A 14445-nucleotide genomic window follows, 5' to 3' on the forward strand; every position below is an offset into this window, starting at 1 on the left:
CAAATATAGAACTATGATTTTTGCAGCACAAAAGCAGCACTGCAGAACCTCTGGGGAGATGGCCTTTAAGAAGGCCTGTAGTGCCTGCTCATCCCGTACCCACTCTGTACTGGGACGCAGCATGGAGAGCTCAGCCCTCTGCTGGAAAGCTCAGCACAAGGCCGGCAGTTGATACTGCCCTCCTAGATGAAGACCAAGTATAATGTAGTGGACTCCTCCAACAACAGGCTACCAGGTCCAACTGAGTCTCAAACATTTCCCAGCGACCCTCCCCATTATACTTGTAGAAGTGGGTGGCCAGGGCTGGTGAAAAGGTAACTGGCTGGCTGCTCCCCTGGGGCATATGACCAACCAGGCATCAGTTACAATGTCTACCATATGAGTGACGATGCATCGATTACAACCCTAGCATTCAGAAGTTTTACTTCTGTTGTTTTCAGAGAAGTGTCTTTTTCATTTTCATTATTCTGACCTCACCCCCACCTAAAAGATGGAAATAAATATCCTTCCCTTAACTCCAACACCCTTTTCACCAAGCAGACAGCAAAGTAGATATTTCCATACAGGTCAAGTGTAAAGATGCTCATTTCTGCTGTAACATTGCTGTGTATATAAATCAAAAATGGCAATTCAAAAAATGTTAATATGGGCGGCACAATCACCTTGCACCTTCAGAGTCCGGGGTATATAAATATAAATCCCCTTATTCATGTTGTGTGCGTTTGTGTGTTTGGGCATTTTTGTAATTATTACATTAAGCGGCCAAAATTTCCCCAAAATGTGATAAAAGTTTTTCAGTCCTCATAAGGATAATCTCAGTTTTATAAAAGTCTGCGCGTGCAATAATAAAAAAAAGACCAAAAGTCTCGTATTGTGTTTGGTGCGTGCGTGTGAGCAATATAGTGACATGGTTTTTTTATTCAACCCCAATGCACAGGTAACCAGCATTGAAGATGCAGGATGTAGTAGTTTCCATCGCCGCCCCTTTTAAGTGAAAACAGGACGTTCCCCACCCAACAGACTTGTCCAGAACTGTCTTAATGCATTTAAAGAAGTCAGGGAGAATCTGAAAGTCATCACTTACAAAAAAGTTTCAAAAACTTTTTCTTGCAGTTTCTGAACTTAGAATATGGATAGCGAAGGTAGAAAGGTAGTCGTTTGTGACAATGGCACTGGGGTAAGCGTAAATTTACTTATTTTATGTAGACAATTCGTGCAAATTCTTCAGATGATCCCGAATTATCTGGGTGTTTTATTTACGCTACAGTACATTAAAACGGTTACCTGCAATCTCAGGTATATATGTTTCTCAGGCTTTGCAGTTCTGTAAGGGAATCAGTGAACGCTTTTATAATTACACGAAAGTAATGATTTATCGGGGTTTTCCTCTGATCCATAAATCTACTTAGTGTATTTGTATTTTAAAATGTTGCGTTAAATGCTTGACTTAAATGTATTGCCCTGCAACTGGACACACAGAGCTTACATTGCAAAACTGCGGACATACGTTGTATATCGCCATACAAGGCAATGATGATAGTGTATGTGAGGGGCGGGCGAACGACCGAAAAAGAATAGGCTTTGGTGATATCGGTTAGTCTAAGAACTTTAATTACCGTGATATACATTTTGATTATTGCGTTCTCTTGGTCCGAGCAGCGAGGTATAATACACTGTGTTGCTGCATGTTGTTTTACCCATGTTTGTACTTTGAGTGTTGGGCAGCCTCCTCTCAGCATACTATAGATAGTTTTTTTAGTGTGCATACAGTGGGTATGAAGTTTGGGAGTGAGGCGTGAGGAACCGCTGGCCCACTGTGCCTCCACATGTGGGCTTGTGTAAGAGGGTTTGACGAGTAAACCTCCAAGGTATGGAATGTAGTTGAGACAGGCCCGGACAGCTCCGCTGGAATGTCAGCAACACTGCACTGCCACTGCACAGGCGCAGCAGAGCCAAAATACGGGCAGTGACAGCTTGGGCGATCGTTTAATGTACGTTTGTATTGTGGGTCGACATTATTTAGGAAGCCATACGTAAATTATGTTTCACTATTTTGATTTACAACAGTGATTTCTTGCTTTCAAACATTAATTGCATAGCATATTTCTGCGCCAGAAAAACAGGTCAAATAATAATTATATGTCTGTTATTAATTTCTGATCAGGATAATGTAACAAAGATGGTTATAATTTTTTTTTACAGAAGGAAATACATTTTTTACAGATGCTGTCAAAGTGTATTGTGTTCCAGTGCAGCATTATAGAGTCAGGATAATTTCTCTCTAGCCTGAACTTCATTAAGTCATTTAGTTTCTAGTATCTGATCTTACGTTCCATCGTCACTCATATACGGTGCCCTCCACAATCATTGGCATCCCTTGTAAAAAACAAATTGTAAAAAAAAAACATGTGTTTTTGCTGAAAATAATTATTTCAAGATAAAGGATTTGTTTTTCTTGGATTAAATTTACTTCAATGAAAGGTTGGATCTTTCTTATTCTTTCAGTGTGACATGAATCTATTTCACCGAAAGTTTTTTTTCTAAATCTTTTTACAAATCTTTACAAGGGGTACCGATACTTGTAGAGGGCGCTGTATATATTTCTTAGGTTTTTACTTCATCCATGTCCTCTTTTGTCCTATTTCTTGTCTTTTTTCTTTCTAATTTGTTTTCTTTCACTAGAAATCTGCTTTCCTTGTATTTTATTAACATCTCACCTCCTGTTTTTTTTCACTCTGCTTCCACCCCCGAGTTTGTCAAGTGTGGTTTCTCCGGATCCAATTTCCCTGAGCACATCTTCCCGGCAATGGTGGGCAGGCCGATCATCCGGTCAACTGCCAAAGTGGGCAACATTGAGATAAAGGTCAGTCAAAATGCAGGACAGTGAACATATGGCCACATATAAGCGATTTGTTCTATATGCTTTTCATTGTGTGTACATTGTGCATTGGATTTGTAATGTAATACAGAGGTCATATTGACAATATTTTGCATTCTCCAAATAGGGAGTATATTGCGTCATTTTTAGGAGTCTGTCCAGGTGGTATTACCATTTCTGAAATCTTATATGGTTTCTCTACAGTTATATGGTTTCTACAGTTATATGGTTTCTCTACAGTTTAACTCTGGTTTCTTTCCGTTCAGCCTGAAGTTTGTTTTATAGTCACTATTCAGATGTCCCGGCCCATACACCATTTAGTAAGCATTCACCAAAGAAACCCATGGCACTTCCAGAGGAGAAAGCATCTCCACTCTAGCCTACTGGGGGTGCTGTGCTCAAGATTGAAAGGTTGCCAGTTGAAATTCCATAGTGATGTCAGCACTGAGCCCTTGCACAAGGCCCCCAAGCCCAGTTCCTCCTGAGACTGGCTGGCCCTACTTTCTCATTGGCATGGTGCTTTGGCTAAAAGTGTCTGTTAAATAAATAAAACATACCTCTCCCAGATGTACAACAGGAGTCCCTTTTCTGGGATCTTTTTCTTGAAATGTTTTTGTCAAATTCCTTGCCCACATGCGTCAGGAGAATGCAGTCTGTTACGAAGGCTGTGAAAAGGCTGCTCTTTGAAGAGCTGTGCGCCAGTAACACAGCTTACTGGTTTTCCCAGTTTCATGGCTGACAATGTTCTGATGGGACCCAACAGAAAGCAGTTGCTGGTCACAGTTAAGTTCTGTAATCTGCTTACTGGTGTGCCCTCTTAGCTATGTTGGGTAACAGACAGTAGATACTCACTGCTCACAAGCGGTTCCATGGGAGACCACAGGGGAGCTCAGCTTCCCCCATAAAATTGCTGGGACTTTAATTAGCCAATGTATCAATGTAAATTTATTTTACTTGCAATTAAAACTGTAATCTATCTTACTAATTGAACCACAGTCCTGATCTTTCAAGGGAGCAGGTTTTGACAACATATACAATAGTTTCTGAATAGAGCCCATAAACATCCATTGATACTGGGCTTCACTAGATATCTATGGAAGATTCTTGGACATTTTGTCTAAATGGAGAATAGACGAAGGCTTGCTGTGTTTTCAAAATGGTGAAATTGCTTGAGAAGGAGCCATGCTGGTATGACAGGATAATAGATAATTTCTTACAAAAAAAGGGGAGCAGAATTTACATATAAGCAGCTGACTGACTATAATAAGAAAAAAGACCATTTTAAAGTTATACTGCAGAAACGGTTTCCTTCATTTTAAGTATCACCATCCTCCACTGGCACTGTTCATATACATGATTAGAGTATCTAAACAGACTACAGTAACACTTTGTTGTAATTAAAGTTTACAATGATTTGTATTTGCATTAAAATGGTAGCTGTGTTTGGCCAATTGGAGTTTGCTGTCTCTCAATTCTCCCTGAGCACTGACATCCAGTCTTGTCTCTCTGCTCCTCAGGATCTAATGATGGGTGACGAGGCCAGCCAGCTACGCTCCTTCCTGGAGGTGTCCTATCCCATGGAGAATGGCATTGTGCGCTGCTGGGAAGATATGCACCACCTGTGGGACTACACCTTTGGCCCACAGAGGCTTAACATCCACCCACCTGAGTGCAAGATTCTGTTGACAGAGCCACCCATGAATCCCACTAAGAACAGGCAGAAGATGGTGGAGACCATGTTTGAGAAGTACCAGTTCCAAGGAGTCTATGTTGCCATCCAGGCAGTGCTCACTCTGTATGCCCAGGGTAAGAGCAATGTGTTTTACTTACAGAAAAATGTTCTGAGAGCAGTACAGAAAAAAATTATTGGTTCAGAGAGATAACCAATCAGATTGTAGAGGAGGTGGGTCTAAGCAACTAGAGGAGGTGGGACCAATCAATCACATGTAACTCTTGAAGAGGTCTTTGGTATAGTCCTTGTAATATCTCTTTTGTCTGTCAGCCACCCATTTTGCTGAGTTGCCCATAGAGGACCTGATGGGGTAGATAGTGGTCAGGCATGTGGATAGTGTGCTCTATCCAGCAGAAGTGTTTTTTAGCTTCCATGCAGATAGCATTGGTCATTGAATGTATCTCACTGTGGGATGTTCAATCATCCTGAGACAGACTGAGGATGTTTTGAAGCCATCGGATGTGGAAGGCTTTCAGGTTTGTAATATGCCATCTGTGAGGGGCTTGTGTATGCTTCCCCGTTGTAAATGGCGACCTTGGTGTTGACCCCTGCACGAAGATGCCCAAAGACTTTGTTGATAGGGCTGTTTATTTCAGTGTCAAGGGAACAGTCTGAGGAAAGTGTGCAGCCAAGGCAGATAAACTGGCTTATTACCTTGAGTGGAGCGCCATTGATTCTGAAGGTAGGGGTTGAGGACGTTTGGTGATGAGTTGTGCCATAACTTCAGTTTTCTGAATATTGACCTGGAGACCAAAGGAGATTGAGCAAGACCAGTGCCAAGACACAATCTTGCATTATCCCAACATTGACTGTGAACCCTGGCTGGATCCCATCATGCAATTGCAGCAGTAAGGAGAGAAACTTTCCACGATTCCAACACACACACACACACACACACACACTTCTGTGTGTGTTGGAATCGTGCACTGTGGTCAGATGAGATAGTAATTGAACTTCCAGCGCACTATTGACCTGTTTGGGAACGAAGGGTTCTGCATGTAAAGGAGAGCGCCTGGTTCCCACTGTCACATATGGTGGCTGTTTTCTGCAGGTAGTCCAGACGTCTTGTGAAGATCAACCACATTATACATTCCACAAAATACCTGAACCTTTTTAGCAGAAAACCTTGTTGCCTCTACCAGAAGGTCAAAACGTGGCCATGGACAGACCCTTCAACAAGATAATGACCTCAAGCACACATCTAAATCAACACAGAAATGGTTGAACTCAAGAACTCAAACTCAAGGTTTAGCAATGGCCATCTCAGCTTTCTCTCCAGATTATAACCCCATTGATAACCTGTGATGTGACTTCGGGGGGAGAATGGCAGCTGATCTAGGTCGCCAGCTGAAGTTTCCGGCCGAGATCACCAGTTCACTCCTTCTCCCTGGCATAGTGCTCTGGTCAGCACCCGCCAAGGTAGTCATTCTGGTGGAGCTGACCATACCATGGGAGGAGGAGATGGAGGCTGCCTATAAGAGGAAGAAAGAGAGGTATGCAGACCTGGCTGCTGCATGCTCTCAAGCCGGCTGGAGGGCCCTTACATTCCCGTTGGAAGTCGGGTGCAGGGGTTTTGTTGGAACATCCATGCAGCGGCTCCAGAAAACCTTTGGTCTCACAGACCACGAGAAGAGGAGGTCAATGCAAGATCTAGCTCATGAGGCAGAGCAAGGGAGCTTCTGGCTCTGGCTCTGAAGGAAGGACAAGGCGTAGGGGAGGGAGGGATCTTAGGGCAGGCTGCAGGGAGCGCTAGGGAGATGTCCTTTTCGCTGCTCCACCACCCTGAGATGTTCTGGGATTGAAGGAGCGAAATATCTCAGAAGAGCGGTAAGCCAAGCGGCAGCATTGGAGGTGCGTCAGGCAGAAATGCTGAGAAGGTAGTTTCACCTGTGCTTGCATGAAGAGGACAGTGTTCCAGCATGAACCCTAGAATATCAAGAAATTGAAATTATACTGTATGGAGAAGTGGTCCAGCATCCCTCTACAAGTGTTCTCCAATCTTACTAAACGTTATAGTAAGAGAATCAGTGCTGTTACTATTGCCGGGGGAGGCCTCACTCAGTATTAAGCATGGAGGTGCCAAAGTCTGACCTACTTTTTCCATGAAAATGGTATTACTAAACAATGGTCTTAAACAATGTTTAAAACAAACAAAAAAAACAAATTATGTTTTTAAATAAAACGTAACGCTTACATCACTGTTTAAGCCCAAAATATCACTAATTTCCCTTTTGATTCATTAATCATTAATCATAAATGTTTAACTTATCTTCATGGTTTTGGAGTTGACTGTATATACTTAATTACATTTAAGAGGTCTTTACTCAGACAGGGAATGTCTCCCATCTGTCATTTACAGGCTTGCTGACGGGTGTGGTTGTGGATTCAGGTGATGGGGTGACCCACATATGTCCTGTGTATGAGGGCTTTTCTCTGCCACACCTCACCCGCAGACTGGACATAGCAGGCCGTGACATCACACGCTACCTCATCAAGGTGCACCATCATTCTCTCTTAGGCCATACTGAAAGGGACCTGGGCCTGGAGTCACTTTGTGATAAAGGTCTAAATTGTACAGAGGGTGTTTCTGAATTGATGTCTTCCGAGATTAAAATATATTGACAATATAACATAACGTGATTAGTCACTGATCTCAAATGTTTATTGATGTGGTCTGCAGTAATTGAATTGGGCCAGTGCACCTTACTTATGTAAACCTCATTCTGGCTGCAGTAATACCCACTTGTAACAAGACTGTTGTGATCTTAACTCCTTCAGTCTTTACATAATAGCTTGTTATGCAACATTCAATGCATATCAGCTCAGATAGACTGTATATTTATGCCCCTGGTAATGAAATAGGGAAAAGGCTGTAAATGCGAAGCATTACAGAAGCTCAGGCTGTAGAGCTGTGAGTTTGGCCTCTCAGCTCCAGCTTTTGCATTTTGAATTTTGCCCTGGTATCAGTGACTGTACATGAGGCGTTTGCAGAACCTCAGGTGGTTAATGGGGATGGTGGAAGGGACAGTGAATGCAGGGAATGAGACGGGAAAGCAGCCTAATCCCTGATCCCCGATCCATCCTCTGTCAGCTCCTGCTGCTGCGCGGCTATGCCTTCAACCACACGGCCGACTTTGAGACAGTGCGGATGATGAAGGAGAAGCTCTGCTACGTGGGCTACAATATCGAGCACGAGCAGCGGCTGGCTACAGAGACCACCGTGCTGGTGGAGTCCTACACAGTACTGCATACCCGTCTCCCTTCTTACTCAAAACCCCACACAACCCATAAATGTTCCCTACAAATGTGACGCAATCGTCCAGCACCTTGACACACACCTTTGGTAGAAGAAAAAGAGGGAAGATACTTAACGTCTTAATATCATTGTGAAAAACAGAGGTCTACATAATCAGTATTGTTCAGCAGATGCCTTTTTCCAAAGAGATGTACTTTTAAGAGAGGAGGGTCAGCCAATCTCTGGAGTAAGGGTTAAGGGTCTTGCTCAAGAACCCAGCAGTGAAATCACTCTGATGTGACTGAGGTGGCCATGGTATTCAGTTAACATTACTTGGCTAATTAAAGCCAGATCCCTGAGCACATGCTTTCATGATAATCACACAGATTGCACCCCCCCCATCCCTCTTTTGGTTTGCCACCTCTCCAGCTACCAGATGGCCGTTCTGTGAAGGTGGGAGGTGAGAGGTTTGGAGCACCGGAGGCCCTTTTCCAGCCTCACCTGATCAACGTAGAGGGAGTGGGCGTCTCTGAGCTGCTCTTCAACACCATCCAAGCGGCGGACATTGACACCAGGTGACACATGCCACCCCGGCTGCACATATGGCTGTCAGGCTGGAAGAACAACATCCTCCTACGGATTAGTCTGCCTATGGCCACTCCTCTAGACTGCAGCATCATTCCAGACACTGTAAATATCATTACACCTTTACACAGTGTGATTTATACAGTAGGGTTAATGATTAAATTAACCAAGACTTGTACAGGAACATTGTAATGCTGACTTTCTCACATAACCCATTATGCTCTCATTTAAGACACACACACATAGGTGGCTGAGACTGGTTTGTGGGGTCAGAGGGCAGGGTCAGCCATTAATGCCCTTGGATGGAGTTAAATAGCAAAACGGTTGAAGAGGAACCCTTACTCCAGAGACTGGCTCACCCTGCTCTCTTAAAAGATATCTTTGGAAAAAGGCATCTGATAAACAATACTGATTATGTAGATTTCTGTTTTTACAATGATATTAAGAAGTTAAGTCTACAGATTGAGTTAAAAAATAACATCAGACTCGCCAAGAGGAATGTAGAAAGAAAGATTGCATTGGAGACTAAGGATGACATTAAATGTTTCTTCCAATATTTTAACTCCAAACGAGCTCTAAAAGCTTAAATCACTAATCTACAGGATAGTAAGGGTCATATAATTGAAAATGAAATTGATATAGTGAAAGAGTTTAATGATTATTTTACACGGGTGTTCACAGTAGAGATCACGAGTAACTTACCACCATTTAGTATGAATATAGCGCTGTCTATGACCAATATATGTATAACTGAGGCTGATGTGGTACTAAGCCTAGCTAAGCTCAAAATAAATTAATCTCAGGGCCCTGATGGCATCTTACCTATAGTTTTAAAAGAGATGAAAGATATTATTAGCCATGAGAATGATTCCTGGCCTTAGAGGAATGTCTTATGAGGAGAGGTTAGCTGAGCTGAATTTATTTTGGCTCAAGCGAAGGAGACTAAGGGGGGACATGATCCAGGTATATAAGATTATAACAGGTCGGGAGGCTGTTCAGTCAAATGGCTATTTCAATATTAGTTTAAATACTAGAAGTTGTGGCCATACGTTAGCAGGAGAATATTTTGAAATGTTGATGGGCCCAATGGCCTCCTCTCGTTTGTAAATTTCTTATGTTCGTATATTAGTAGAACGGATCTGAGAGCTACTCTGTCTTGGACTCAGCTGCACTTGATAAATGTGTGCAGATGCCATCTTGCCGCAGCCAATGTGGTAATACTCAGTGTACCTCAGCCCAAATCTAGTAAAATTGCCTCGCCTTGTTGATCTACACTGTCAATAGAAGAGTGCCTTTGCTGACCTGGCTGAGACTCAAGCTTCGCTCTGAGTTGTCGGACCTTTCTGGTGCCCTTCCCTGTCTTTCCTGGGAGACCCTTGAATAATGCGCCTCACTTCTCTTCTTTACATGTGATAATATCCAGATAAGAACATAAGACATTTTCAAAGGAGAGGACGCCATTCGGTCCATTAGGCTCGTTCGGGGAAAGCTCAACTAATAGCTCACAGGTGTTAAAATCTTATCTAACTCTGATTTAAAAGAACCCAAGTTTTCAACTTGCGCTACATCAGCAGGAAGACTGTTCCGTACTCAAACTACATGCTGTGTAAAGAAGCGCTTTATTGTGCACTTGCAGGTCTGAGTTCTACAAGCATATTGTGCTCTCCGGCGGATCCACCATGTACCCTGGGCTGCCGTCTCGCCTGGAGAGAGAGATCAAACAGCTGTACCTGGAGAGGGTGCTGAAGGGCGACACGGAGAAGCTGTCTGTGAGAAGCCGGCCCCCCAAACGCAAACGTGCAGCCTGAGTCATACGTATAGTCAGCTGCACTGACACCTGCATTAATCACACTGATGCATCTTAAATGGATAAGGGTGTCGATTCAACCAGAATTCCGTCTAACGTCGAACACCTAAAATTGTTTTACCATTTCATGTAGGAATCTTCATACTCCCAAAGACTATTTATTTATGAAACATAACAATTAGCTAGAGAAAGTATTCAAGCAAAGTATTTTAGTAATAATATTTGGTTTTTAACTTCGGTTTGATTGTTATAGTGTGATTGTAAATACTCATAACATGGTTGTCTGACATTGTAGAATGACAACCAAATATAATTAAGCAGAAAGTTTGCAGAATTCATCCATCCATCCATCCATCCATCCATCTATTTTCCACCATTAATTCCGGGTCAGGCTGCTGGGGGCAGCAGACGTCCCTCTCACCAGCCACCTCCTCCAGCTCCTCCGGGGGAATAATCTTTCCAGCGTATCCTTGATCTGCCCCTGGGTCTCCTCCCAGTTGTACATGCCCGAAACAGCTGCCCAAAATAGAAACCTGAAACAGGTCTCCACAGCCACCTCCGCAATAGAGTCCCGGAACTGCCCCATTCAATGTCAGAGATATTAGGTGGTACCTTGGGCAGAGCTTAATATGGCTCTGTATATGACATCATAAACGGGAGGGGGCGTATCCCTTATTCTGATTGGTCGAGGGATTATGTTCATATATGGTATCATACATGCTTAGGGTGCGTTCGTTTTTCTCTCAGTGACATCACATCTGACAATCTCCTGTTCGAGCTACCACATCTCAGAATAAACATGGCTGCCTCCATGAACACGCTGCTGTGTGTTGTTGCTTTATATTTTAGCAGATTTGGAGTGAGATTATTTTTTTCCGAGAGACAAATAAGAAATATGAACTAATCAAACCACATAAAAAGCTTTTTAAAATATTTTTGTACATTCATAGCGATATTCTTTTTCCAACGAGGGACCGTCCGGCCACAGCCACGTGCCGTTAGGAGTAGACGCAAACGCCCCAGCACTTTGCGTATTTTAACCAGCAAGCTTTTAGGAGGAATAGCCTTTAAGTCCGACGGCAGTTGAAAGGCGAAATGAGCGAGTCCCGCAGCTCTGGTCTGTGTGAACAACGCGGCTGAAATTTTTGTCCAAGTCGGTCCACTCTTGCACATGAGCACTGAGAACACTCACGCAGACACACATTTCAAAATGGCAACACCAGGCAGGGTGCCTATTATTTATAATGAACCCCTTTAACCATAACGTTTTTAAGTAAAAAAGAAAGTAAACTTTTTTTCATCCAATGTGTTATTTAAAATAAATCATCCTAAGCATTTCAACAACAAGAATCAATGAATAACGCAGCCAATCCTTGTTAAAATGACTCTCGGTTTCTCTCTCTTCATGTGCGTTTCACTGTTGTTGCTCACATGTGGGTGACAGTCCCCCAGCACCCTCTCTAAGGCCTGAACTGGTGTTCGATACTCTGAACTGGTGTTCGACCTGTATGCCCAGACAACAATTGTAGCCCGTCCTCCGATTCCAAGTTGAAAGGAGATGACCCTCCTGTTCACTGGGATGTTCTCCAACATGCTGGCACCGAACCAGGAGGGTATAAATAGACCCACCCCTGTCTGGTGCTTCTCACCATGGGCAACTCTAGAGTGGAATAGATTCCAGTCCCTCTCCTGGAATTTGGTTTCAGAATCTGAGCTGCGTGTTGAGGTGATCCCAACTATGTCTAGCAGGTATATCTCTACCTCTCGCACCAGCTCAGGCTCCTTTCTTTCCAGAGACGTCACATTCCATTCAGTACAAGATGATCTGAAGAATAAATTATTATGGCTTTAACACTAAGGGTGTGTTTAGCACAGGCAGGAAGAGTGAGCTATTAGATACCAGTGTGAAGCAGCTGGCTGAGGGGAGGTAATGTAGACACAGCTCAGAGGGGCTGCTAAGCTTGCCCTGAGATCACAGTTGGGCCCAGGCAACTTGGAGCTCATCCCTGTGGTTTTGGGGGACTCTGTGATTATGACTACAAACAGCTCTGTGTGCGTGAGCACCGGAGCGTCTTGTGTAATATGGTGGTGGCCCAGTGCCTGAAACTGAGGTCTCACCAAGCTTGAGGCGGTACACCTTGTGGTTCACCTTGGTGATAATGATGGAGATAAGAGCAGACTGACTGTTCAGCAGAAACTTTTCTGCAAGCTAGCAAACAGAATGTACACAGTAGTTATTTCTGGAATTCTGTCATTGCTTCGTACAAGCATATAAAAACTCGATGAAATAATGGTAATACGTTAACAAATTTTTGGTATAAGATTTATGTTAATGAGTTGCCTTTTGCAATAGAAGCCTATTTAGTCCATAATAGTTGTGTATATGCTCTGAGAATAGAGGTGCGTGATTTTAACTTAATGCAGTGGTTCTCAAAGTCGGTCCTCGGGCCCCAGGCAGGGATAGCTGGAAAACAAGCAGGGCAGTAATGTTTGTAAATTTCTTATATTCTTTTGTTCAAACAGACAAGTGAACATTATGCCCCCCCATACACCCCCCCCCCCTTATTCACATGCATTCTGCAGTGCAGGCTTATATCCTTAATTCTTCTTTTATTCCACCAGTCATCCTCTTAATCACAAACACAGAAGCAATGATCTTTAATTGTGATAAAAGTGACAATTCCTCGGCACTCTGAGATAGTCATGCCCATTTAATGAAAGGCCCTCTCACACACAAACAGCACTCGGCTGTTAACCCTCTCAGTGCTGCCGTATTAATATGCCACTGGAATGAACGTTTTGTAGTATCCTGATCCTGCTTGGTGACTCATGGAACAGACTTACTCATTACCTGCTACACAATATTACTGACATTTCGCAGACACTCTTGTCGACTTCAGAAGAGTTTGACTCCAAAAAATGTACTGCATGGGCAATAGAGAGAGCAAAGTGAGGTTGAATCTGATAGTCCCTCTCTGCCTTTTCTTCCCACGTAGAAATTTAAGATCCGCATTGAAGATCCACCACAACGCAAGCACATGGTATTCATGGGTGGGGCGGTGCTGGCCAACATCATGAAGGACAAGGAGTCTTTTTGGATCAGCAAGGCAGAGTACCAGGAGAAGGGTGTTGTGGCTCTGGACAAAATGGGCCGAAGTGTGCGATAAAAGCAAGTCGCCTCAAGAACCGTGTTAAAAGATCCAGTGACCGGGCCTCCGAGATCAGCACGCTAGAGCTGAAGCTACTAACAAAGCACGTTGCTTAGCCTGACGAATTGACGAACACACACAGCCACTGCCATGTATGCACACATGAACACTCTCAAATGCTGTTTGACTGGCACAATTTTCCCAGTAGTCAAGCCTTCAGACTATGCTTTAACAGAACTGGCAACACACACTCAGACATATTGTCATGCAGCTGGGATTTAAACAGGTACCACATATTGTTCATCACAGGTTTCCTCCTGACATATACTTCTCACCATAAAATGCTCCCAAAGGCAGGTGTGTTATCCATTTCTCTATATCCTATACAACACCTTCAAAGGAATGGTGCTGTACTTCTATGCAAATATGGTAAAGTATTCTTTCTGGCTAATGTTACATTGTCTTAATATAGAACAAATTATATAACGTTTACATAAGTTCAGTTGTTATATAAGACTTCGGTGCATTTGATCTCCAGCTAACTGGTGATTGGCTCTCAGTACACTATTGCTGTTAGGCACCTTCAGCTTCTGCTACCCATAGTGCCCTGGGGTCACTGTTTCCAGTTTCATGAAAACATGATCTCACTTCCACTGTAAGTGAGATAAGAGGAAGTACAATGGTTAAAGATGAATTGCTTTGCAATGCTTACAAATTTCCTTCTCGGATATGGCAAAATATATTTCTAGAGTCACTGGTAGTCAAAATATACATTGCATGTAAATGGATATATTAAAAAGAAAGCTTAACTTTGACCACATTCCATGTCCAGCTGCATTCACGATTTGTCTGTTTTTAAACTGGAACCATATGTATACATGTTATCTCTGTGGTCATTTCTTATTTTTACTAATAAAAATCGAGAACTGAATTGCATCAATCAGTCTTTTCTTTCTGTCACGCACACACTTTCCATCCATGATGTGGTCTTGTGCTTGCATTTCTGGACATGCTTACTTAGAAGTTTCTTCATCTACAGCAATGTGCACAATGCAAACT

At 43.0% G+C, this 14445-nt stretch overlaps 1 protein-coding gene across 1 annotated transcript; it reads left to right on the top strand.

Annotated features, from left to right (window-relative positions):
- The first annotated feature begins 1003 nt into the window (after positions 1-1003).
- zgc:101810 (uncharacterized protein LOC493612 homolog) lies at positions 1004-14322 on the top strand. Its single transcript, XM_049028694.1, has 8 exons — positions 1004-1177; positions 2753-2863; positions 4396-4684; positions 6970-7106; positions 7702-7851; positions 8275-8420; positions 10067-10199; positions 13234-14322. Exons 1-8 carry the CDS (start codon positions 1130-1132, stop codon positions 13402-13404), a joined length of 1185 nt encoding a protein of 394 aa, XP_048884651.1. The 5' UTR covers positions 1004-1129; the 3' UTR covers positions 13405-14322.
- The last annotated feature ends 123 nt before the right edge of the window (positions 14323-14445 follow it).

Source organism: Brienomyrus brachyistius, chromosome 10 (assembly GCF_023856365.1).
Source record: "Brienomyrus brachyistius isolate T26 chromosome 10, BBRACH_0.4, whole genome shotgun sequence".
NCBI lineage: Eukaryota > Metazoa > Chordata > Actinopteri > Osteoglossiformes > Mormyridae > Brienomyrus > Brienomyrus brachyistius.